This window comes from Boleophthalmus pectinirostris, unplaced genomic scaffold (assembly GCF_026225935.1).
Source record: "Boleophthalmus pectinirostris isolate CB_2022bp ecotype Guang Dong unplaced genomic scaffold, ASM2622593v1 HiC_scaffold_3, whole genome shotgun sequence".
NCBI lineage: Eukaryota > Metazoa > Chordata > Actinopteri > Gobiiformes > Gobiidae > Boleophthalmus > Boleophthalmus pectinirostris.
In genome coordinates this window covers 23,132,442-23,160,349 of record NW_026571299.1, presented here as the reverse complement: position 1 = coordinate 23,160,349, position 27,908 = coordinate 23,132,442, and the positions used below count along the sequence as shown (strand labels likewise).

Genomic DNA, 27,908 nt, shown 5'->3' with positions numbered 1-27,908 from the left:
TTAATTACATTTACTTATTTTACTTGAGTCCTATTTAAATTTTCATCTGTATTTTAAGGCTATAATAATTCTCCAGCTAAGGTACAAAGCCTAGGTCAAGATCATGAAGGTAGGTGACACTGAAGGATAGGTCAAATGCAGATGACAAATTTCCCTATATAAATAAAGTGCATTTATTTTTATTTCAATTTCACTGGCTCAATATGGAAGTGGCCCTCGAGTGACTTTGTATTGAAAAAAATGGACCTAAAGGTAAAAATGGTTAAGAACCCCCTGTTTAAAGCACCCTGTCAGTCAGAGCAGGACATAGGCTGGTGAATAAAAGAACTATCTGGGGAAGAGTTGCATGAAACTAACCAAGGAAACACCAAAACTTGAATTCATCTTCATGTGCAAGGTAGGCCAAAGTAATAAACTACAGAGGATCAAGTCACCATAGATGTCACACTGTATCATAACTCAGTAAATACCACAGCCAGTTTCCATAAATACAGTTTTATTGTTATTATTATAGGTCATTAATTGCACGTGTCCACAGGGTTGTATTTCAGAACAGTGTTTATTTGGATAAGTCTTAGCGCCGTGGCCCTCTGGTGTTGACGATGTGCTCGATCTCAGTCTTCTCGGATGTGTCCAGGTTGATCTTGTATTTGGCCAAAATCTTCAGGATCGGTCTCAGCTTCAGCCACCACTGCTGGGTCGGGATGCGATGTCTGAAAGGAAAGAATTTTGGTTAGAATATAATACAGTAAAGGCTCTTTATTACATAAAACTCTCTCAAAAGACTCTTAAACTGTGTTAGAATGTTGTGTTTGTTTCATTCACACATGTTTAACCATATTATTAATCTGTCTACATCAAGATAGCTCAAAATACTTTGTTCCACCTTGTGATGTCATGTAGTGTAGTTTCACGGTAGTTTTCAAGTTAACGTCTCCTTTTACCTTTAGTCCAGCAGAGAATTCTAGGGCTGAAATTATCCAAAATGTTTCTAGTGAAGGTGTATGGAGTGTCACCATATGACATCACAAGGTGGAACAGTGTTTTCTGCAAACTCAGTCTAAATATGCAGAGTTTGTGTGTGTTTGTGTTTATGTTTGTGTGTGTTTGTTGATAAGGAAACTACATTATCATAACATAGGTCAAAAATGCGTAATAAAAGCCCTTGAATTGTAATTTTTTGATGAGGTATTACAATAAAAAAAAAAAAAACTCACTCAAAGTCAGTGCATTCTTTGGCTTCCATAAGAGGCTGGAAAACCATGGATCTTTTCCTCATTCCCAAAACACAGGCCGTGTCAGGAGAATTGGCAAAAATCCGACCTAGAATGGAAACAAACATGATGAACCAAATTACGGTGGACAAAAGTGACAAAAACATTTCATTTCTTTTCTTTTTTCATGATCCCAGTGACAATAATCATACAATCCCTTACTTAAAAGACATTATTATTATTATTATTACTTACAAATTTTGCAGCCTTTCTTTATTTTTTAGGCAAGAGAAGACATGTATTAATAATCAAAATTTTCATCTCTTTTTTTTGTACTATCAATTGAATTAACAAAATAAATCAATACAAAATGATGGAACATTAAACAAAAAGGCCCTTACCGTGTCTGTAGCACTCCTTCAGTTTTTCGGTCAACCAGAGCACAGACTTGAGGCCCATTTTTGTTCCAAAGTTCCTGTCAAATGGGCTGGGTGTCCCTCCCTGAACAGAGACAGAAAGACAATGTACAATCAGCAACAGTAACAGTGATGGACAGTCAAAAGGAAAATGATCACTTTTGTTTAGTAAATTAGGAACTGTTTTAAAAGACTAAATACCCAATGATGAGTTTTGAGGGGAAAAATAAATATGGTATTTTTCAGACTATAAGTCACACTTTTTTCATGGTTTGGGTGTTTCCTGTGACTTATACTCGGGTGTAATTTATATATTAAAATTTTCAGACTGAAGCCATGAGAGGTTCTAGTCTTGTGTGTGAGTATCTGCTGTTCCTGTTCCTCCAGTACCACTGTCACTTCACTCTACTGCACATGTCTCCTGCAGAAAGAGCCTCTGTCCTGTCTGTATCATGTCATGAGTGGTGTGTGCGTGAGTGATGGTGGTGGTCGGAGGGACCGATGGTGCCGATTGGCATGGCAGCCACGCCTCTGTCAGTCTGCCCCAGGGCAGCTGTGGCTACAACAGTAGCTTACCATCACCAGGTATAGAGTGAATGAATAATCCTGAATAATGCTCTGTAAAGCGTCTTTGTGACAAAAATGTCTGTGAAAAGTGCTATATAAATAAATAACAATAAAGATGTCAGTCGATCGCACCATTACTTCTGCACCACTGAACATTTTAACATTTAAACAAACTTATAAAGACGACTGAAAAGACTGAACACAAATGCCCCAAAAACAAAATCATATTTTGCAGATTACAAACTGCAAGTCGTGAAATCTGCATCTGAAAACAATCAAGCAGCAGAAAGAAAGTTTAGAGTGAGAGAGAAACTTGTGACACTGGGAGGATGCACCATGAAACTTTCCTGAAGTCACTGGATGGATGGACAAAGTCTGGACTTCAGTGACACCGAAACCATCCTGTCAGGATTCAGAAAGACCCAAATAATTCTAACTGGAACTGATGCTGAGTTGGACAACAATGACACAGAAGAGGAAGCGGCGCTCTGTTTACCTCCGGAGGTCGAGGCCGAGTTTTTCAGAAGTGACACCGAGGATGAAGAATTGAATGGATTTAGTGATTTGGAATGAGATGGAGAGTTCGGTAAACATGTTCTGTTCTGTTGTTTAAGTTATAGTTTATCTGAAGAACTGTTCATATGTGACGTTAACAGTCTGTTGTTCTCTCTTCTATTGTTTTTACTAGAACTTGACTTTACACAGGAAATGTCATTTCCTGGTCTCTGATTTTATAAAATTAATTTCCCCAAAAGTTGTCCGGTTCGACTTATATATGTTTTTTCTTCTTCATTACACATTTTTTGGTTGGTGCGACTTATAGTCCAAAAAATACGATAGATAATGCACCAAAAGAAATAAAAATAAAGCAGGAAATGTCCCAGTAAGGTTCTGATCTGGGCTCAGTTTAATCCTGATGTAGATTCAAACTCCTGTTCTAGTCCTGGTTTAGTTCCGGGTTAAGTTCTAATCTAAAGTCTTTTTAACCAAATATCAACATTTTTGTGTAGGTCAAGTTTGCATTCAACTTTTTATAGCCTGGTAGAATTGTAATTTATTTCAGTAATTTTACGTGAATAGAGATTTTGATTTAACCTCAGAATGAAGATCATCACCATGAACATGTGTTTACTTTACCTGGAATGTTCCACAGTATGACATTAAACTGGTGTGTCTTATTATTCTATTACAGGTGTTTTTAAGGTTAAAAACAGGAAACACATGCACTCCTACTGGTGGTGCCACACATTAGTCTCCATGAAAATAAATAGTTTAATGCCATATTGTGCAGCTTTCAAGGAAAAGCAATAAAATCTCCATGGAGACGAGCAAGTAGTGAGCCCTCTCCCAAAAAGTTACACAGTGCAGCTTTAATAACTTATCCTACAAGTCTCACACCTGCTGCATATGTCCCAGTACATTCTTCCTGCAGTCGAACACTCCCTTCCCCTCCTCTGAGTACAGGTTAAAGATGAAGTCGGTCGTGTAGTTAGCGTTGCATTTTTCATTCCTGCATAAAAAGATGAAATAAATATATAAATAAATACAAATATTAGGTACGCCTTGAGAAAGTGAAAAGTGTAAATGGTTTCACACCTCAAAATCAGTCCTCTCTTCACTGTGGTCTTCATTTTCTCCACCAGATGCTCCACGTTCAGCTACAACACAAAATGTATTCATCAAAATGTTCTCCACAAAATAAAAAAATAAATTGGGGAAAAATATGGGGAAATATGAAATTGTGATTTTTACTGGCAAATGTAGATTTTAGATGTAATTTGTAATTTGATTTGTAATGTGTTCAAAGTGCAAACTAAAACATGTTCACGGGCATTACCAGGTGTATGAAAACTAGAATATTAACTGGTAAATTAATTATTTATTTAATTTTAATAAATCAATTGTTATTAAGAGCAACTGATGATACCTCCAGATCATGTATGTTGAATGGCTCCTCATAGATGTAAGCAGCATCAGCCCCAGAGGCCAGTCCAGCCATTGTTGCCAGGTAACCGCAGTATCCTCCCATCGTCTCCACTATGAACACTCTCCTCTTAGTGCCCGCTGCAGACTGCTTGATTCTGTCACAGGTCTACAGCAGACACATGTGGACAGTCAAAGACTAACCAGAGAATACTGGACTACATACTGCTGAGTGCAGTGTACCAGAATAAAATATCTTTTAAATTAGGTCTATACGTTTTAACCGGTGGATCACATCTTAAAACTAATAAATGTGCAAATTTAAACACAGATAAATGTATGTTTTTAAATATATATCTGGGATGTTTTTATTGCACTGAGAATCATAGTAAAACATCCTTACATCCTGTGAGTGGGCCTGCATTACTATCATATACTACATATACACTGTATAATACTATAGTGACTGTATGTAGTATTCAACAGTATGGCATAAAATTAATCTTCATAGAGAATATTCCAAAGTATGGTTTTAACTTTCTGTTTCTATAAATACACCTCCAGAAAGTTACACAGTGGTGTTTTAAAACATGCATCCACATACAATTTAAATTATTTTGTAGAAAATAATGAATAACAAGTTGCTGACAATGAAATGATTGGGGGTAAACCTTGTTCCAACATGTTGGGATCGATTTTACTTCTACTATTTTCCCACAGTTTATTACCATTACTAAATGCAGTATTTATTCCATAGATATGTGATTGTAGTACCATGGTGATGGTGTTGAGGGCAGTGTCCGCTCCGATGCTGAAATCAGTTCCTGGGACGTTGTTGGAGACTGTGGCTGGAACCACCACCAGAGGAATACACAGCTCCTCATACTTCTCTCGGGCCTGGACCAACTGCAGACCGCCCACAACGCCTACAGGACAACACAACACTGTTATCATCAAGCACGCACTCATCAAATAAAACATACAGTTAGTATTAAAAACCTCTAGAGTCTAAAGCCTGACCACATCAGATCTCTGAAGCTCAGCAGGGCTGGGCCTGGTCAGGACTTGGATGGTGGGGTGTCATTGGCAAAAAATGTTGTTGTGTGACTTCAGCCGTATTGCCTAGTAAGACAGTGGTGTGTGTGTTTGTGTTAGTTTGAGGGGCTGATGGTGCTCTGTAAATCATACTGAGTGTCCAGAGAGACGCTATATCAACCGGATGCACAGAGAAAACACAAAATTCATATGTTTTTTACCTCAAATCCTCCAATGATGATCAGGCCATGGATGTTGAACTTAGTGATGCTCAGACTGATTTCCTCCATGAATTCATTTGGAAGAGATCTGTATCAAAAGCAAAATGACATGTTGCATTATCCCACGACCTTTGGTACATCTATGTATTCTATAATATTTGATATAGTTGGTCCAGGATTTAAAAATTGCAATCGGGTCAGTCCGTATGAAATCAGCCGCTTTCAAGGAATCTCCCCTATGAGCCATCTCAGATTTGACTGAAAAAATGTTAAAAAATTTCTAAAATGACCAAATGAAAGAATCTAAAATTTTAGTTCAATCCCTTGAGTCGTTCCCGAGTTATGGCCCCCATTTTGGGGCCATACTCACTTTTTCGGAAGCCTTAATTTATAAACATGTTTGAGATTTTGGGGGCCCACAACAACCCCCTTAATAAAGATACCCAATATTTGACAATAGATTTAGATTATCTATGACCAAGAATCTACAATAATACAAATGGGGCCGGTCAAGCAGAAGTATACAGCAAGGCCAAAAATTCAAGTTAATGCATCTGATATAACAATGTATTCACCAGATACATATCTACTCTAGTTTATGAAACTGTTTACCTTTTTTCTGTACCATTTTTGGTTCTAAAGTTACATACATTTTAAACAGACCATGTATGCAACATGGAACAAAAATTATTTCCCAAATTTCAAAGACCTGCAAATCATGTAAATAAATGGATGTATTTCATCATATCTTGTGTTATTCCATCTATGAACTGTTGATGAAGGTACATGATTTAAAAAAAAAAAAAAAAAGTATTTAAAATGATAAAAATTTGCTTGGAAGGACTGACATATTTTATAGAAATAGTTACCTTTCATTTTGAAGTAATATTAAAGTATTCAGAAGAAAAAAGATGACAAATTATGCAAAATCATGCACCTTCTACTTGCTTGCAAAATTTTCCCTCTGTTACTTTTCCCTCCGTTACCATGACCTTTCTTAATAAAAAATCTCATTTACCATATGGTAGAAAACTATATGAAGCAAATATTCAAACCAGTTTGTTAAGGATATGTAAGTGAGAACCGCTAGTTATCACTGTTTGTATTTATTGCCCAAAAAGTGCTGCATATTTTATTCCCTCCATTACAAACATGAGTTTTAAAATTTTTTGTCAACAACCTGAAAGAATATCACAGGTTTAACTTTATCCTGTTGTAGTGTTGACTCTTTCCTACATTCTGATACCTTACTTATTTCAATAGTCCCTCTAGTTTCTGAATAAGAGCTGTTTGAATGTAAAAAATCTGCCCCTGTTTCCCTCCATTACCGCTTGACCGGACCCAAATGTTCAGCTTCCTAGCTCTACTTTTTATGAAGTCATGGTCTCTCAAACATGCTTATAAATTAAGGCTTCAGAAAGAGTGAGCATGGCCCCAAAATTTCAACAGGGCATAACTCAGGAACAAATGAAGGAATTGAGCTAAAATTTGAGATTCTTTCATTTGGTCATTTTTGATTTGAAAAATTTTCAGCATTTGCAGCTTTGGCAGTGATGCGGTCGCTATATCGGACCGTTGTGGTGAAGCGGGAGCTGAGCCGAAAGGCGAAGCTCTCGATCTACCGGTCAGTCTTCGTTCCTACTCTCACCTATGGTCATGAGCTCTGGGTAGTGACCGAAAGGACGAGATCGCGGATACAAGCGCTCGAAATGAGTTTCCTCCACAGGGTGGCTGGGCGCTCCCTTAGAGATAGGGCGAGGAGCTCAATCACACGGGAGGAGCTCAGAGTAGAGCCGCTGCTCCTCCACGTCAAGAGGAGCCAGTTGAGGTGGCTCGGGCATCTGTTCTGGATGCCTCCTGGGCGCCTCCCTCGGGAGGTGTTCCGGGCATGTCCCACCGGGAGGAGGCCCCGGTGAAGACCCAGGACACGCTGGAAGGACTATGTCTCTCGGCTGGCTTGGGAACACCTCGGGGTTCCCCTGGAGGAGCTGGAGAATGTGTCTGGGGTGAAGGAAGTCTCAGATAAGTGGACGAAAATGGATGGATGGATGGAAAATTTTCAGTCAAATCTAAGATGGCTCATAGGGGAGGGCGGCTGATTTCATATGGACTGACCCAATCATAAGAAAAATTCAACCATAAAGGATCCTCTGTTTTTGCTGCTTCATATTGTGGCTGTGTCCTATGGCCCTCGTGGCTTTGAGACACTAGTAAAGATCACAGAGCCATGTAAAACAGTGTCATTAGTTTGAATGTGTTACCTTTTGGTGCCTAACAGGGATCCACCTTTTCCAGTCCATCCTGCAACACCGCTCCAACCAATGGGCTCAATCTGTTGTACAATATTGGAAATTACTGTAATTTTAATTGATATATATTTCCTCTTTATATAATGGTGGATACGTACCAGGCCGTGAGCCAGTCCATCAAAGCTGTCATGCACCGCCAACATCTGATGTCCCTGCAGAACTCCGATCCTCACAGCCGAGCGCACCGCAGCATTCATCCCAGCACAGGGGGCACCCACGTTCAGGATCGCAATGTTTATGTTACTCTGTGGGGAAAAAACAACATATATTTAAATAATTAATATAGACGTACCTGATTTTTGGTGTCTTAAAAACGTGAAAAACTAGTTCATTTGAAAGAGTTTGCAGTTCTTCCTCACTGACCTTAGGCATTCAGAAAATCTGAATTATTCACAGTGTTGAGTTTATAAGCACTTTTCACAAATTACAAATAACTACAACTAGCATGCTAACTGTGCACTTCCACAATGAAATGCTTTATAACTTGACACATTGGACTTATTTTGACCTCAAGAGCTGCTTATACAGTATTTCTGTACTGGGACAAGACTCATTTTGCTCCAATACATGTTGAAAAAATTGTGCACTAGCTGCCTTAATGACCTCACAAAGAAGTCAGATGCTAACATCCCATGAATATTTGACCATAAAAGTACTTGGGTTAAAGGGGATAAACTCAATGTTTATGAAAACTCTTAAATAAACATCAAATTAAAGGTTTCAAATGCAGATATCCAAGGTGAGCAGAGACTCCCACCTCACCTTGACATCAGGAAGGTGAACATGAGCGAGCATTTTGTAGGTGTTCCAGTTATTCTCAAAACTCCTGCCATCAAAGAAAAATACAACTATTAGAATGTAACTTACAGTTTACACTTGATTAAAGAATAACAGACATTTGTTTAAATGCACAAAAGCATGCATGCCTCACTTTCCCCTGAGCTTCACGGCCTCTTCAAACCTCCCCTCCGCCATCGCCGTCGTAACATCTTTGGTCTGGGAAGTAAAAATAAAACAATTCATAATTAATGGGCAAATTACAAGGACAATTACATTAAATATAATTATTATTAATTATTGATTTAGTCATTCTGGACGTTATGACTTTTATCTTGATGGCACTTATAAACAAAAGTACATAATTCAAACTACAGCCTATATAATTGTTTCAGATAGCCTACATTAAGTTTCTACTTTCTAGTTGTGGTGTGATTGGTGTGAGTTCTTGGCATGAATCTAAATAGAAACTTTAATTTTGATTATCTATGTCAGTGGTCCCCAACCTTTTTGTGCCATGGACCGGTTTAATGTCAGACCATATTTTCACAGACTGGCCTTTAAGGTGTGTTGGATAAATACGACAAAATAAAATGATACGACCAGCATAAAAACTGTGGTATTTTGTAAACAGAATAATAAATGTTTTAAAGATGTCTGTTTTTTACTAATTTTGCAGTTTGTGGGTTTAATATTTGCATTAATGTGACCAAGACAAGCATATTGATGTGTGTCAAGAAGAGTGAGTCATGGATGGATGAAACAAAGAGAAATATGTAATTTTTCAAAACAATGTTCAGACTCAGATAATAAATAAAATGGAAATAATTAAGTTATTTATTCTATATGTGTGGCCCGGTACCAAACAAACCACAGACCAGTACCGGTTCCCGGCCCAGGGTTTGGGGCCCACTGATCTAAGGGCCAAGTTAACATTGTGCATCCACAAAGCTTCATCACTGTAACATTAGTGTGTAACATGAGTGTGTAATACAGATGTGCAGACAGACTGACCACTTGCACACACTCCATGAGGGGCAGTCTCACGGCCTGGTTGCCCGACAGAGAGACCACACAGGCGGGGGTGTCCGGAGTGGCCTCCAGCAGAGCCATCACCGCCTCCACACCCATACGACTGGCCTGGAACACATCACATGCACTATCAGACACTCAACCTCAATATGGCTTTGAAATAATTTGAGAATTTCAACTTCTTCCACTAACTGCAGAGTTTAGGTCTTTTGGTGACTATAATTCCTCCAAAAATAAAACTATAAGCTTTAGGAATACTTTATTGGCCTCATAGGAAAATGTGTCCTCTGTGTTTGACCCATATTTCTGTGTTTCTGGGATTAAACCTGGAGGATTAGACTCGTGTTTCTCAAACCACTCTTTCTGATAGTATGTGGATTCCTCTGCAGCTCTAATATTTGCTGATTTAAAGTCTTTAGGTAATTTCTAGTAGTATTTAATCTTCTTTAGCAATTAAAGTAGTCCAATCTTAGACCTGGTTTAGCCTAGTTTACATCTCATGGTCCTACTGTACATGTTTTATATTATGTAATGTAACTGTTCTACATCAACTTTTTTTTAAATCTACAAAAATTCCATAAAAATAAAAAATAATAAAATCATAATCACTACCGTGGCATCCTTATTACGCATTTACAGAATTAATGGTAGATAGTTGTTCCTTCTGTGTGCAATTGCTGAGTAAACAATATTGAGTATTTGTTTCAGCAAATTATTAATAATGCACCCAGCTAAAAGTCTTTTGTGTTAAATAGTGTGTTTTTTCAGTGAAAGTGTTATACCAGGATTCTGTCGAAGGCTGAGGGGGTGCCTCCTCTCTGCACATGACCCAGGATGGTGCTGCGAGTGTCAAAGCCCATTTTCTCAGAGACCAACTGAGACAAAACATTTAAACATTATTATTACATTTGAAAAAGCTAACACAGCATAGCGGCGCTCCTGTACCCACCTTCTTGAGTTGCTCACAGGTGATCGGTTTTCCATTGCGGTCTATGGCTCCTTCAGCCACAATGATGATATTCAAACGAGTGCCACGCCCTCTTTGCTGATGGATACAAAGAAACTTTCATGAATCCTAGATCTTTCTTTAATTTTGTTTGCTGTATTTAATAAAAAAAAACAAAAAAAACATATATATAGAAAAAAATATAATAAAATGAAAGTTACATCTCTGAGGCGTCTGCAGAGATGCTCCTCCCAGCCTTCGTCTGGAGGCATCTCAGGGATAAAGACCCAGTCGGCTCCACAGGACAGAGCAGTGACCAGGGCCAAGTATCTGCAACAACAGAGACTCACAGTGATGTCCTCGCATACATGAAGGAAGAGGCACATAGAATACTTGAAATATTTGTATTGGCTAAAACGTTCATCATGCTATAGACTATATGAAGGGTCTTGCTGTCCAGGCTTCAGTGTGCATTTTCAGATCTTTTTATTGTCTTCACAGTGTTGGGCCAGTAGTTCTTTTGGCGCTCTAGGCAAGATTTCTGATGACATCTGAACATACTTCACAGGATTTTTTAAAAATAAAACAGATTTCCTGTAATATTTGCTATATTAGATTTTAAAAAATCCAACTTTTACACTCATAGCCTATGGTTCTGTCATTTAGTAATATGCATCATAACTGCACATCTCTCCAAGAATTACAATGGGACATTATTTATAACAGCACTTGTGTCAGTTGGTGCTACATGATAAGTGATATGTGGACATGCCACATGTCACTTATCATGTCAATCAGTTGTCAGTTGTTCCAAGAATGTCTTTTTGGATCCTAAAGTGGTTCCAGATTTGCACATTTGCCCTATATTCTGTTGTCTGTATAATCTATAAATTGTCCAGGTAAGTTAAGCATTAACTTTTGCTATGCTGTAAGCTGTTATAATGATCAAGAAGATTGAGGTGCATGTGCATGTCCATGTGCATGTGCATGTGCATGTGCATGTGCTTGTGTATGTGCATGTGCATGCCATGGAGGTGTATGTGACTGAGCACAGTGAATGGTAAACACCCTGGGCCAGGTTTGCTCATGATGTTCTGTAGAGAGTAAGACAAATGTATCCCCCCCCAAAAAAATAAAATTAAATAAATAAATAAATAAATAAATAAATAAATAAACAACTCACCCACAGTGACGGCCCATCACCTCCAGGATGAAAGTTCTCTGGTGACTATAGAAACAGCAGTTGTTTAGTGTGTTCTCTCCTATGTATTTGTGTGGATGGAATAACTACAATCTAAACTGTACCTCTGTGCGGTGGTGGTGATGGCGTCCACGATCTCGATGATGCGGTGCAGAGCTGAGTCTGTGCCGATGGTCATGTCAGTGCCACAGAAGTCATTATCGATGGAGCCCACCATCCCCACGATGTTCAGGTGAGAGGACGACTGTGCCTCCTGAGTCGTGATCTTACCTGGAAATATCAGGCAAAGATTACTCCAGTTTGGCAGACTTCTTTGGGGTCCCCATCTCGAGATTGGGACCCACTGCTCTAGAGGCATTACATTCCTCCCCGAACCTCACCAGCCTTGAGCAGGTCCTGCAGTAGCTCCGCCCACTCGGTCCTGAACTGGTTTGCTCCGGTTAGACTGCCGTCTCCTCCGATCACGCACAGGTTGGTGATGCCCAGTTTGACCAGGTTACAGGCGGCTTTAGTGCGCCCCTCTCTGGTGCGGAAGTCCTGACAGCGTGCACTCCCGATCACTGTCCCACCCTGAAGGAGAACACATACCACCGACTGAAGAAGAACACACACCACCGACTGAAGGAGAACACACACCACCGACTGAAGGAGAACACACACCACCGACTGAAGGAGAACACACACCACCGACTGAAGGAGAACACACACCGCTGACATCACAACAACATTCTGTAGGTCAGTGTTATTTAATAGAGATGGGGCTAAAATTAAAGGGACAGTCTGGAATTTTGGACATAGGACCTGATTTCCTAGTGAGCCAAAGTGTTGGAGACGTGTGGAGACACTTTTTGAAATATTCCATCCAGTCCTTGTATTTGCAGAGGTCGCTGGTGCTAGACTAGTGCATGTCAGTGGTCATAGTTATCCTGCCACTAAAAACAGTCTTACCCACTCCACAAAACACCCAAAGTAAATCTATTATGACACCAGACTGTCCATGTGAATATCTGTGTTGATAGGGAGTATTATCTGTTACATAAGGGTGTGTTGTTACACAGTTGTAGGGAGTATTATCTGTTCCATAAGGGTGAGTTGTACAGTTGTAGGGAGTATTATCTGTTACATAGTGGTGAGTTGTTGTACAGTTGTAGGGAGTATTATCTGTTACATAAGGGTGAGTTATACAGTTGTAGGGAGTATTATCTGTTACATAAAGGTGAGTTGTTGTACAGTTGTAGGGAGTATTATCTGTCACATAAAGGTGAGTTGTTGTACAGTTGTAGGGAGTATTATCTGTTACATAAGGATGAGTTGTTGTACAGCTGTAGGGAGTATTATCTGTTACATAAGGATGAGTTGTTGTACAGCTGTAGGGAGTATTATCTGTCACATAAGGATGAGTTGTTGTACAGCTGTAGGGAGTATTATCTGTCACATAAGGATGAGTTGTTGTACAGTTGTAGGGAGTATTATCTGTCACATAAAGGTGAGTTGTTATACAGTTGTAGGGAGTATTATCTGTCACATAAAGGTGAGTTGTTGTACAGTTGTAGGGAGTATTATCTGTCACATAAAGGTAAGTTGTTGTACAGTTGTAGGGAGTATTATCTGTTACATAAGGATGAGTTGTTGTACAGTTGTAGGAAGTATTATCTGTTACATAAGGGTGAGTTGTAAAGTTGTAGGGAGTATTATCTGTCACATAAAGGTGAATTGTTGTACAGTTGTAGGGAGTATTATAGTATGAATATAGCCCTGTATATCTCTCGGTTTGAGCAGAGCTGTAGGGGCATATTTTTGATGAGTGAACAATAATTTAATGTAGTATAAGTTAAAAAAAACAAAGAAAACAAAAACAAAAAAGACACACATTTGCTTTTAAAAAATACAAAATGACATCAGTGACATGAGGGTGCTTGTGAGGGTAAAGAGGGACAGGTGGGCACCATTTCCCACATGAACCCCCTGCTCCTTCGGCACTGGGGTATTCTGTAAACTCTGGCATTTAAAGGGCCGTTTGACATTCACGGTGCCTGGGACTCTCTGACATATTATACAATACACACATTTAACATGTAACACAAGCTTAGATTCCAGTTTTAATAGAATGCACTCATGCGTCATCATAACATTCAAGAGGAGTTTCAAGGGCCCAGATTATGCTATTTTCAGATCTATGTTCTAAAGTTTCCTCACCACAAACAGACCTGGAGTTGTGTTTTGTTTCATTCACATGTTTAACACACAAACCCTGCACATTTTGGCTGAATTCTTCTCTAATTGTCAATCTCTACTAAACAAAAGGTAAAACTTTAATGTTACAGTTTTTTTCAATGGTTTCACACATTTTTTTGAAAGTTGGCTTAGTTTGATCTTTTGATTCAAACCTGTATCTGAACAGAGGCACAGATGCTCACATCATTTGGAACATTTCTCACACAGTTCTCAGGCTCTTTCTCAGCACACACAAATCTCATTCACAAACACAAGAGCAGTGGATTCAGCTTGTTTTTTCAACACTACAGGTCTGTTCTCATGTGGTAAAGGACTTTGGCCCAAACTCTGTCACTTTCAATATAGAAACTCAAACCGAACCGCAAATCAAAATGTGTGACCACCAAAAATCAAACAGTAAAGGATTTCACACATGAGCCACACAGGGAGGAGGGTCTCAGCTGCGAGTACACACACTGAGTACATGTATAGACACATACCGACTATCAGATACACACAGGCCTGTTTGATTTTCAAGAACACATTACATATAGTGCCGTATTTTCTGCACTATAGGTCGCACTTAAAAGCCTTTAATTTCATCCAAAAATGACTGCACGTCTTATAATCCAGAGCGCCTTATATATTAATTTATTGGGGTGTCTTAGTACGACTTTAGTAAAGTACAAAGCTGCTCCACTCGCAGCATTATGGCTCCCGTAGTCAGGAGCATCAGGAGTAATACATACTGTGATTCCTTTTAATATCAAAATGCACCTGTCAAGAGACACGCTCACAACACCCACTTTAAACTCAAGACTAATATAAAGTGAAAGTGCGAGCTGCGTGGGAGCAGTGGATAAGAGAAGGAGAACACACATTCACCAAGACAGGGAGACAGCGTCGAGCGACTTACACCACGATCTGCCAACGGATCGTGGACGTCTGGGCTAAGGATCAGGATCAACTGTGGTCCGAGCTCTCACCAAGACCCGAATCACCACTGAACTGCCAGGGAACAGTAACCACACTGACTCGGATAATGACGAGAGGGATGCGGGCGTGCAGGATGCAGTAATCACCCAACTGTTTGAACAATTATGATTTATTGTGAAGACACTAACAATTTATTGCTCTCAGACAGTTTTTTTTTTTTTTTTTTTTACACGTTACAATTGAACAAAGTTGAGAGTTCTTGTGAACATGTTAAATAAAGTTTGACTGACTTATCTAACTGTTGTGTTTCGTTTAATGCGCCTTATAGTCCAGTACGGTTTATATGTGAAAAATTTTGAAAATAGACCATTCAACGAAAGAGCACCTTATAATCCAGAGCGCCCTATAGTGCGGAAAATACAGTACAAAACTAGTGTTGATTTTCTTCTGCATAAATATTTTTGGTCAAATACTGCATAATCTACTCTGCAACAGGTGATGTACTTTTATAATTTTTTATATTTTTCCAGTCCAAAATTCATCTGTGTAAAGTGTGAACCCCAGTGACAGACTGTACCAAACCAGTGATTTTCTCTCTTTCTCACTGAGAGAAGGATTAAAACCTCTGAGCTGCAGTGCCAAATGAATGAAAGAACACAAAAAACACATGATGAGAGTTTAAGAGTCTTGATGATAAAACTTGCTTAGATTGTTGAGCTTAAATTTGGTTTTGGAAAACTAAAATTATGTTTAGGATACTGTGTGAGCTGTTTTGCAAATGTCAATTTTCAATAAAAGTTCCAAAGCAAATAAGAAAAACTGTAGCTTGAAAACTAAGTGCAACAGAAAATTTTGAGCTCTGGATACTACTAATAAAGTGTTACTTGTGTGTGAATGACAATGCAGCACTGTCTAAAACGATCATTTCGGTAACAAAATTAGTATTGAGCATCGAGTCTATAGAAATCAAGTTTGACGTTTTAGTATCGTGACAAAACTAATTACGAATATTTCCATTTTCCATTACATTTTGTCTTGATTTTAATGCCAAAATTATGAGATGGTGCTTGTAAAAGTAACTCTAACACCTGTATTTATTCAAAAGATGAACAGAGATCTAAAGCTATAAGTTTGAACTCAGAGCGACCTCAAATTCTCTGCATGTTTTTCTCAAATAAAATAAAATAGTTGTTTTTGTTATTGATGTAAAAATAACTGGAATATTTCTGACCAGTTGGAGCATCATGGAGACACTCTCCCATGTGGCGGGGCGGATGTTGTCTCCTCCGTCCACCAGACCCTGATAACCCTGTCACCGAACACAAACAAAACAGAAACACATCAAACCTTCTGAGAATAATATTTACTGAATCAAGAGAAAAACATTCATATATAAGTGCGTGTACCTCATGAACAAAATAGACCTTGGCCCCGGTGTAGAGACCCACTCGAACTGTGGCCCTCACTGCAGCGTTCATACCTGCACAGAGATTTAAGTTGACTTTAAAATGTATGACAGAATATGAGTTTTTCATCATTATTATCATTATATTAAAGGTTCTATATTATGCAAAATGAACACTTGTAGCCATGTGAGAATGTTGTAACCTGCTCAAAAACAAACCTGGAGTTGTGTTTTGTTTCATTCACATGTGTTTGAGAACCCTTTATTATTAATCTGTGTCCAAAGCTCAAAATGCTCTGTTCCACCTTATGATGTCATGTACCGTGTTTTCCGGGCTAATATGTGCTCTGGATTGTAAGACGCACTGTCATTAAATGGTCTATTTTCAAACTTTTTTCACAAATAAACCACACTGGACTTTAAAGGAAACACAACAGTTGGATGGGTCAGTGGGACTTTGTTTGGCGCGTTCACTGTGACTCTGGGCTTTGTTCAGTTGTGGGGTGTAGGGAGGGTGCTGTCTGGGACCGCTGGATTGTCGGGGTGTTCGCAGTGACTCAGTTGTTCAGTTGTGTCTAGAAGTGGCACATTGCACTCGCTTTTTCGGTTCGTTCCTCCGTTCCGTTCCTCCTCAGCGTGGACTGATGAGTGTGTCTGCGGGTGTTTTTGGCTGTGCGGTCGCTGTCTGCTCCGTGTGTGTTTGTGTGTTCTGTGGGTGGTGCGGCTTGTAGTTTACTGAAGTCGTGCTGGGACACCCGAGTGGATTCGTGTAAAGGGCGCTCTGGATTGTGGGGTGCGCGGCCGTTTGTTAATGCGGTTAGAGGCGTAAGAGCACGTCTAATAGCCTGGAAAATATGGTAGTAGTAGTAGTAGTAAACACAGTGGGGCACTTCCTGTATTACCACATGACATCACAAGGTGGAACAGAGTGTTTTTTTCTGTTTGAGAGAGGAACTCAGCCGACACTGTATAAAAGTAGTATTTTTAAAGTGAAGTTTGTCATTTTACTTCCTAATTGGACACAAGCAGCAGATATGATCCTATGTTCCAGTTGCCCTCAGAGGTCGAACTTGGATCTCAGCGTGATGTAATCTTCGAGTTAAACATCAGATGCTCATTCCAGTTGTTTTTGTAAAGTCAGAAAAACAATGACCACAAGTATTTTACAGTAAAGATTCAAAAAAATAATAAATACTACTACTGAGTACTGAGATCAGCTAAAATGAGGATGTGGTAAAGTTTATTTAGTGCTCTGAACAGTGTTGCTAAATGAAGAGCTCAAAAAGAAACGTCTGAGAGTTTCTTCTGTGTGGACATTAGCTCTGTGTACATAACTTAGCTAATGTAAAATAATGATGAATATTTATTTATGTACTATCCACCAAACCAAATAAAAATGTTAAAAATATGAATCTGTCAAACACACTTCTGTACTTGACCCATGTGTTTGAGCAGAATGTGTCTTGTCCCAGGACAGATACTGTATATTGTATAAACAAAGGTCAAAATAAACCTGCTGTGTATTTAACTCTTTGGAGACAAGCAGGTGACTGTAACAGTACCAGGCCAAGTTCCAGGTCATATCTGTGGAGATTCGCTCACAGAAAGAAGAAAGGCCCACACTGAGTGTTTTGTTTGTTTGGGTTGAAGATGAGGGTTGAGATTTTTAACTGCGTCTCCTGTTACACTCAGGGGGCAGTCTGACCAGTGCCTCCACTTCACCCACTCAGAAGGTCATGTTATAATTAGACATGTCACATTCACACTGGGCACTAGTACAGACGAGAGAAGAGCAGGCACTGCACAAGACTGTGCTTCTTCAAGGTCTCAACATTTTGAAGTTTTATCATTAAGTACCAACAAGATATCAGGTTTTTAATTGGGCCTGTCTGTAATTATCTGCGTCTCTGTGTGTCTATTTATTGGGGTTCAAAAAATGTATTGTTAACTTGGCCCATAAGAGACTTCACCAACAAAGAAGACAAATAGTGGGGTACAGTCTGCCGCCCTTCATTTGAACACAGTGAGCGAGAAAAAAATTGTTTTCAAAGGAAAACATTTTCGTGAAGAAAGAGAATTTGTCTGAGCACTGAGGTTTAATCTACAGCTGTTACAGAAGTGTCCTCAACCTTTGGAATAAGGACACAGCAAGACAATCAAATGCAATGAGATCCTCAACAATGAAGACAACACAGCCAACACACAATAGGACGTAATAACCCATAATGATGTTTTCTGTGAACAAGGTCAGGGCACTGTCACTCTAAACTACTGTTAACACAACCCTCCCTTTGGGGCTGGATTTGGTGAACCCACAGTAAAATAAACCCTAGTGTCTCAAACAACTTCCATCAAATGTAAAAAGTCTTTTGGATGGACGTGAAATGTCTTGATCACAAAAACACTGTCCAGATGAGCACAGACCAACACCTCCTCTACACTAGGATTTCACAAACATCAGAAAATCTGGCTGTTAACCTGATTCAGACCAGATACAGGACAGCATGGGTTTGATCAAAGGTGAAGCTCCCAAAGTAACCAGAACAAACATGGCAACGTGGAAGGACAGGAAGATGTCTGCACATTTCTCTCATCTGAATGTAACAAAACTTTGCCTTCTCAGCTCGTTCCACTGCTGTGACGCTTTGACAGAACCTTTGAATCAGATTCTAATATTAGTTATGACTTTTCATGATTAACTTTTTCAGTAGAAGACATAATTGCGGTGTCCATTTCAAAACAAAATGCACACAAAGGACAAAAGCACACAGCAGATCAGCAGTCATATGTACAAATCAAAGCTGAAGACAAAGTGTGAGGTGAAGGTTTAAGCGGATATCAGTGTGAATGTGTCTGAGACTTTCACGCTCTTAGGCTACGTTCAGACTGCAGGGCTTAACGCTCAATTCAGATTTTTTGTGTGAAATCTGATGTTTTTGTGAGGTTGTTCACATTTCCAATTAAATGTGACTTGTATGCAATCTCCAGTGTGAACATTAAATGGCCCGAAAGTGTCCCGCATGTGCACTGGAGACACGATGACATCAACCGCAGTGAGCATGCTCTGTGTTTAAGGAAGTTGTCCAAACATGGACGCGAGCATTGAGCACCTGGAGATTTTAAAGTTCCTCTCGTACCAGAGCCAGAACATGAACAACTTACTTGTTTTAAGGAGGAGATTGAGAAAAAGAAGGACAAGGTTTTTGGCCGTGGTGTTTTGTGGGACAGTCCGTTGAAAGGAATGTGTGGATGTGGAGACGTAGCCAAGAGTGGTGGGATAGAGATGTGCTTCTCTTCAGTGACATGGAGTTCATTAACAATTTTCATATGACGAGAAAAACATTTGTGTACATTTGTAAGTGCCTACTTGTACCACTCTCTTAGGAGGAAACACATCTTCAGCGGCTTATTTCCATGAGCAAATGCGTCAGTGTTGGGCTGTATTGGCTTGCAACAGGTGCTTGTTACCGCACAATAGCCAAGTCCACCGTGTGATAACGTGTAGGTCGGATGAATGCGCTTTGGCCATTCAGACTGAAATCACATGTCAAAAGATCAGATATGTATCGGTTTTAGGAGCACAAATCCAAGTGGCCTGGGTCATATTTGAAAAAATTATATTTGTGGTTCAAACTGTTAAAAGATCAGATACAGGTCACATAGGGGCCAAAAAATCGGATTTGGGTCACTTCAGGCTGCAGTCTGAACGTAGTCTTAGTTGTACAGAGTCAGATTTGAGTTTTATCTTAAGGACGGAGAAGGAGATTTCTTTGCACCATGACTCTGAGTTGTATAAATTTGCATTTAGCTGGAGCTGAAGTTTAAAGCAGATGTTTCCCACAGCTCAGAGTATCAGAAGTTTGAACCGCTCTCCAAAGGTCACCGCCCTCATCAAGTGAAAGGGCAGAGGCGTCACATGCACTCTAGGGGGCAGTGTTTCTAGTTCTAGACTAGTTTGAACAGAAGAGAACAGAAAAGAGGCTACACTGAAATAGCATCAGACAGATTCTCCATGTAAAACGCTGTGGTTTGAAACGGCGGACCTTTATGTCAGATGCCCTTCCAAACTTTCATCTGCGTAAATGTGCACTTTGAAATTTAATAGTGTAGAGTCCGTCACCTAATTATCTCCATGGAGATGTTATTGCTTTGCCTGGAATGTTCCACAGCAAGGCATTTAAATTATGTATCTTCATGGATTAGAAGGTCACAGCACAAGTTACTGGTCAGTTTGTTTGTTTTTTCCTTTGATTATTACACTGAAAATAACATAATTAACACAGAAATAATTACTCCACAGGCAGTGTTTGGAAGGTTACTTTTAAAATGTATTCCCCTACAGATTACAGATTACATACCCTAAAATGTAGTTTGTAACGTAATCCAGTCCTGGTTTTGTCCTAGTTTTGTCCTATCATTAGTCCTGGTTTAGTCCTAGTTTAGACCTGGTATAGTCCTGGTTTTAGTCCTGGTTTAGTCCTGGTTTTAGTCCTGGTTTAGTCCTGGTTTAGTCCTAGTTTAGTCCTGGTTTAGTCCTGGTTTTAGTCCTGGTTTAGTCCTTGTTTAATCCTGGTTTAGTCCTAGTTTAATCCTGGTTTAGTCCTGGTTTTACTCCTGGTTTAGTCCTGGTTTTAGTCATGGTTTAGTCCTTGTTTAATCCTGGTTTAGTCCTAGTTTAATCCTGGTTGAGTCCTAGTTTTAGTCCTGGTTTAGTCCTGTTTTTTGTCCAGGTTTGGTCCTAGTTTTAGTCCTGGTTTAGTCCTAGTTTAGTTCTGGTATAGTCCTGGTTTAGTCCTGGTTTTAGTCCTGGTTCTAGTCCTGGTTTAGCCCAAAATGTGAAAACAGGAAAATACCGCTGTATAATCCATTTATTTCAACAAAGTAACTGTAATCCAATTACCACTCATGGAAACAGTAACTGTAACTGAATACAGTCACTCATAATTTGTACTCTGATTACGTAATGCCGGTACATGTAATCTGTTACTCCCCAACACTGTCCACAGTCTGTATCGTCATGGAGAATGTTTGAAAAGTCTGGTTTTAACTTTCTATTTCTGTGGATTCGTGCAAGTGATGTGCCACCTGCAGAAAGTTACACACTGTAGCTTTAAGTTTTTTCTCTTTTAACACTTTACTTGAATGATCTTTTGTGTGCCAGCTTTCCTACACTGTGACTCATAGCTCAGTGTTAAACTGTTGAACTGTGAACAATGCAGACAGACTGCAGACACAAAAGCCAAGTAATGAGACTCAACAAACTGGAAAATATCTAATTGAAATTTTCCTGACAAACGTTGTGATTAGATTTACAATTTGCAATTGAAAAGAGGTATTCAAAGTTTATACTAATCAGCTTTGAGGAGCATCAAAATTGGAGAGAAGACTGAAATATGAACTGATGAAATAATACAAGATTTCCACGATTTTCAGAAAATGTTTGTAAAAGACTAAACTACAGGTGCAACAAGATTTTCCAATAAAAATGAATTTTGTCATTTCTACTGTTTAAATAATTGCTTTCAAAGATGTGACTTTTACTTTAAAGATCCAAAATTACGCAAAATTGACTCTTGTGAACAATGGTTAAGGTTAGTTCCCTCCTCAAAAACAGACCTGGAGTTTTTGTTTCATTCACGCATGTTTGAGTAACTCTTTATTACTTGTCTGTCTACATCTCCAAACCTCAAAATGTTCTGTTCCACACTGTGATGTCATGTAGTGGGTGGTAGTTTTCTAGTTTACAGCTCCTTTTACCGTTACTGTTCAGTAGAGCTTGGCAATTCCAGAACTGAAATTATCCAAGTGACTCTAGTGAAGATGTATGGAGTTTAAAAACAGAGCACTTCCTGTATTACCGCATGACATCACAAGGTGGAAAGGAGCGTTTTCAGTTTGAGAGAAGAGCTCAGTGTAAATCTGCAGGTTTGTTTGTGTGTTAAACATGTGTCAAAGAAACAAAACACAACTCCAGTTCTGTTTGGGATGAGGAAACATGAGAACGCGGATCAGAAAATAGAATAATACAGACCCTTTAATCATTTATATCACAGTGATGACAGATTTACTCAACCCTTTGACCCATAACTCACTTAACTGTTAAACCATGTCTGCATTATCCACATGCAGAACTGTGAACAATGCAGACAGACGTCCAGATATGTGTGCCCATACCACCCTAACCCCGCAAATCCCCCATACCCCCCACGCCCAGGCCGGGTACCCCTCACTCACCCTGGGCGTCTCCTCCAGAGGTCAGCACCGCGATGGCCCGACCCACCCCCATCTTGGTGGGGTCGACAGGCTGCATTTGGGCCATGCTTGTGTCCGGTCCGGAGCAGGCTGCAGAATGGAGGAGAGGTTTAGGAGTAAAGGGCTGTGAGCTGGTGTGAAACTGAAGAGGGGCTGTGGAGCTGGGGAATGCTGCGGGATACTGTCACACACCCACGTGTACATGGCTATTAAAAGACCAGCAACTCTAATCTGTGATGATTATTCAAGTGAGACGTGACTTTCAGGAAACAGTCCCATTAGTTTTTATACCAACTGACAATATCAACATTCTGTGAGGGTGTGATGCTAACTTAAGCACTACTCTGTCTGAAGCTCTGTTACTCAAGATAGAGTTAATCTGAACTTTATTTTCACACACAAACACCACAAAGATAGGGCCGTCTCTCTGCACACACACATTACACACAGTGCGGAGGGCATTAAGTGCTTGTGGGGGCACCACCAAAAAATCAAGATCGTGAATCGCAAAACTATCCATCCAAAGTGCCCGGAGAGAGAAGAGCGAGAAGCCGGTGCCAGCGACAACACAATCCCCCCAAATCTCTCTTTCTCTGTCTCTCTCTCTTCCTCCCTTACTTTCTCTCTCCCTCTCTCTCTCTCTCTCTCTCTCCCTCAGTGTTCGGTCCTCCGGTCATGCCAGCAGTCTGCACGGACTTAAAGTTCCTTGAATGAGTAAATTCTATTGTGCAGTTATTTGTACTTACCAAAGGAATTTGCACATGATGTCTTATAAGGTATAGACCTTTTCTGTGTTTACAATGTTCAGTTCAATGTTCAGTTCAATGTTCAGTTCAATGTTCAGTTCAGTGTTCAGTCTGCAGTCATTGTACAAATCTTTGTTAATATTAAGGGTGGTGGTATTTATTTATTAACCTTTTAAAATAATTTATTATTTTAACTTTCATGTTTGGTGTATTTGTTTTGGTAATAAAGTGAATTGCACTAATAAATTCTGAATAATTTTTCCTTCCGGGTGGGCGGGGTGTCGTGGGATGGTGGAGCACCACAAAGCATTTGTGCTTAGGCCCCCAAATGCTTCAAAACAGCCCTGCACAAAGAACTGATTTAACTGGAAGTATAACAGGTGAGCGGCTTTGTGCTGTTAAACACGTCTCTCCCACATACAATAGGCTCTATACATGTTATGTCACGAACCAGGAAGACGTTTAGAAAGACGTGATTACAACTTCTGGCAGGCTCTGTTCACGGTCATAAGTCTGACAAAATCAAGAAGCTTAATAACTTAACTTAATAAGGTAAAAGTAGTATAGTAAAGTACTGTACTTAATGCTAAGTACATATATATTTTAGGAATCTGTGGGTACATTTTCAAAGTGGATACATTTTACTTTTACTTCACTACATTGAAGAGCAGGTATCTGCACCTTTACTCCACTGCATTTTTAAGCAGCACTGCAAAGTAAAAGTAGCCATAGCTAGTTTAAGACCTGCTGAAAGTTTAAGACCTGCTTTTTATTGTTAAGTTTATTTGAGGAAACAAAAATAAACAAATAAAAACTGCTGTTTATTTGTTTATTTTTGTTTATTTATGAGAAAAATCTGTTCCACTGTTTTTGCTGAACAAAATTCAGCACATTTTCAAAATCAAAAACAGTTCAGTTGAAGCTTTATTAGATCAGTGCAAAATACCTTTACTTTTTACTCTTTAAGTACATTTTAAACAGGTACTCTTCTTTAAATAGCTTTTTCATGTGATACTTTTACTTGAGTATTTTTGCTCCAGTATCTGTACCTTTACTTAAATAACAAAATCAAGTACGTCTTCCACCACTGATAACTTCTGAACTTTCCTTCACAGACATACATGCAGAACCCCCCAGCATCATGTCACTGCAGAGTATCTGTACTATGAAACCAGCTTTCTATTTCTTCAAATGTGTGACCAAATAAAGTGTGTGCGTGTGCGTGTGTGTGTGCGTGTGTGTGTGCGTGTGTATGTAGGTGTGTGTGTGTGTGTGTGTGGGTTAGTGTGTGTGTGTGTGTGTGTGTATGTGTGTGTGTGTGGGTGGGTGTGTGTGTGTGTGTGTGTATATGTGTGTGTGTCCTGACCTGTTTTAATGTTGTCACTGTGGATCTCTTCATCATCATCATCACCTGAAAGAGCAAAAAAGTGTGAAAAAAGTGAAAAAAGACATGTCCAAATACTTTACATACAAATGAGCCTGAAGCTTGTGTTAAACATGTACAAGTAAAACCTTTTCTGCAGAACACACTCCTCTCCAACATGCTCCCTCATGTGTCTGTATCTACACACAGCACCACTTCTCTCTGTCTTATCTCACTGTGTCTCGGAGCTGATAGGACACACCACACTCAGGGTTTTCTCTATCTTTTTTGTTTTTGGCAGAGGCGAGTAGAGTAGACAAAAACATTACTAAAGTAAATGTATTATTACTTCAAAATAATATTACTGAAGTGGAAGTATAAAGTATTTGTCCAAAAATGAGTTAAGTAAGAGACAAAAGTATTTGGGGAAACTGTGACTGATCTATAGAATGATGGACTACACTATGGCATTGAACTTGTTTATCTCCATGGAAACAAGCGGATTACACTGTGCACAGGTCAAGTTACAGGTCAGATCTGTGCAGAGGCAACCTGCCTACAATAAGAATGCCAGGGATTTTTGATCAGTATAAACACCTGTATTAAATAGTGCAAGGTATGTTTAATGCCAGACTGTGGAAAATTCTAGTCAAAACAAGAATATCTCCATGGAAACCGTCTCTAAAATGTTACATACTGTGGCTTTAGTATAAGTGAAATGACAAAACATAAGAAATAATGCACAAAATCTGATATTTTGTAGATTTTGAAGAAGGAATTAACACAAATGTATCCTATCACATTTTCTCAACATAAAGCTTTAGTCCAGGAGTCTCCATCCTGGAGCTCAGGAGATACCAGTAACTTTCCACCTGCTTCCAAGAAGCTCTCCAAAGAATTTATGATTTCTACGTATTGCTTTGAATAACTACAATTTGATTCATTACAAAAACTTTGCAATTAATTGAATTTTGATAGCAATTTTGATTTGTGTGTTAAACGATCTCCAAACTCATATAATCGACTTGAAACAATTAAAGCTTAACAAAGTTAACAAAGTATATATATATATATATATATATATATATATATATATATATATATATATATATATATATATATATATATATATATATATATATATATATATATATATGGTATATATATGTATATATATATATATATATATATATATATATATATATATATGCAGCTATACAAAATACAAATACATGGATCATGACAGGAAGGGTTCAAGATGAAACAAAATTACCAAACCCTTTTAAACAATGACATAAACAGACAGATAAGAAAAGCAGCACATGAACAACAAGTTTATATTTACAATTTCATTTAGGACTCACTGTACATATAAAAGACAAAATATAAATTAAAACAAACTAAATTTAATGCATGATTCATTCATTCCACAGCTCTATATCTTTCTTATATAACACTTCTATGTCGCAAAACTGATCTAAGGTTCATATTTGTAGCCTATATTTATTTTCACGTTGAAAGTTTATTAAATTATCAATAACAAAGTGTTTGTTTGTTTTTCTTTTGAGAGAGAGTGAAATGCTGAATAAATGCATTGTGTAAGTAAAAAAAAAAAAAAAAATAGTTTGAATAATCATGATTTCAATATTGACCAAAATAATCATGATAATGATTTTTCCATAATAGAGCAGCACTAATCATTACAAATGTAAATGTGTCAGTTTGATGTGTGACTTTGTGCACTAAAACATGGATAATGATTTAAGTTTTATAAACATTTAACTGTACTCATCCAAGGTTTGCTCTGGATCTTATATGTACTCAGTTTCTTGCACTAACACTAAAATGAGTAACTCTGCATTTATGTTTGGCAAAAGTAGCTCACTGGAGGAAAAAGGTTGGAGAGCCCTGCTTTAGCCTCTTGTAGACTTACTCAGAGTCACCAAAACTTTACTCAACTTTACTTTATTCATTATGTCTGGTTTAGTCCTGTTTTAGTCCTGGTTTAGTTCTGTTTTACAGTTTACTACTGGTTTAGTCCTGGTTTAGTCCTTAGTTAGTCCTGGTTTAGTCCTGGTTTAGCCTTGGGTTAGTTCTGGTTTACTCCTGGTTTAGTCCTGGTTTAGTTCTGGTTTAGTTCTAGTTTAGTTCTGATTTACTCCTGGTTTACTCCTGGTTTAGTTCTGATTTACTACTGGTTTAGTCCTTGTTTAGTCCTGGTTTATTCTTGGGTTAGTTCTGGTTTAGTCCTGGTTTAGACTTTTAGTCCTGGTTTACTCCTGGTTTAGTCCTGAGTTAGTCCTGGTTTAGTCTTGGTTTAGTTCTTGTTTAGTCCTGGTTTAGTTCTGGTTTAGTCTTGATTTAGTTCTGGTTTAGTCCTGGTTTAGTTCTGGTTTAGTCCTGGTTCACCAAAACTTTTCTCAACTTTACTTTATTCAAGTAGTATTGCAGTATACTGAGTATTGTCAAATATATTAGTCAAGAGGTGCTGTATCTGAAACTATTTATATGATTATTTTAGTAGATAATAATATGCTGTAAACATTCACACATACAAACTGAGACAGCAAAACTAAACCAGGATCAGATGAGGACACGTGTGAGTGCAGCTCCATGCTCTGCCTCATTCACTCTGCACTCACGCAAAACTGCACTGTCATCCTCAGCACTAATGCTCCAAACTTAAACCCACACTTCAATAAACACACAAATCCTTCATAAACACTGAAAATCAAGCAGTACCTTTGTGTTTTTTGCGTATCCAGGAGAAGAGATAGAGCAGGAAAGTGATAGAGAGCAGCCAGTGCACACAGATGAGGTCCCCAAACATCTCCTCCTTTGGTCCGGCTCAAAAAACAAAACCAGGCTTAGGCCAGCGCAAAGTCTGGATCTGTCTATTAATAACCCTGATATCATTAGGCCACAACAGAGCCTCTGTCATGTACACTTAATATGATCAAGACCTGCCTCTTTCAACTAAAGGTGAGATCAACTTTTAGAAAATAAAGACACAAATTACACAAAATAAAGTTATATTTAAACCATGTTAAGAATGTCTCTTCAAAAACAGACCTGGACTTGTGTTTTGTTTCATTTACACATGTTTGATACACCCTTTATTATTAGTCTGTTTACATCCCCAAAGCTCAAAATACTCTGTTCCACCTTGTGATGTCATCAAGTGGTAGTTACCTTTTACATTTAGTTCAGTAGAGATCAGCAATTCCAGCACAAAATGATCCAAATGATTTTTAGTAAAAGTGACGGAGTTTAAAAACACGGTGGAGCACTTCTTGTATTACCACATGGCATCACAAGGTGTGTTTTAGTCCTGTTTTTTGTCCTGGTTTA

The 27,908-nt window shown here is 38.7% G+C and overlaps 1 protein-coding gene across 1 annotated transcript; it reads right to left on the bottom strand.

The window, feature by feature from the left end:
- Positions 1–469: 469 nt before the first annotated feature.
- Positions 470–27,414, bottom strand: pfkmb (phosphofructokinase, muscle b). Its single transcript, XM_055160316.1, has 25 exons — positions 27,300–27,414; positions 24,561–24,605; positions 22,431–22,538; positions 16,198–16,271; positions 16,023–16,100; positions 12,022–12,211; positions 11,746–11,911; positions 11,624–11,668; positions 10,662–10,770; positions 10,444–10,539; positions 10,277–10,369; positions 9,477–9,602; positions 8,617–8,681; positions 8,448–8,511; positions 7,784–7,930; positions 7,638–7,708; positions 5,377–5,464; positions 5,104–5,128; positions 4,895–5,046; positions 4,125–4,289; positions 3,794–3,855; positions 3,596–3,707; positions 1,616–1,715; positions 1,218–1,323; positions 470–713 (listed from the first exon to the last, which is right to left on the bottom strand). Exons 1-25 carry the CDS (start codon positions 27,385–27,387, stop codon positions 575–577), a joined length of 2,514 nt encoding a protein of 837 aa, XP_055016291.1. The 5' UTR covers positions 27,388–27,414; the 3' UTR covers positions 470–574.
- Between the last annotated feature and the right edge of the window lie 494 nt (positions 27,415–27,908).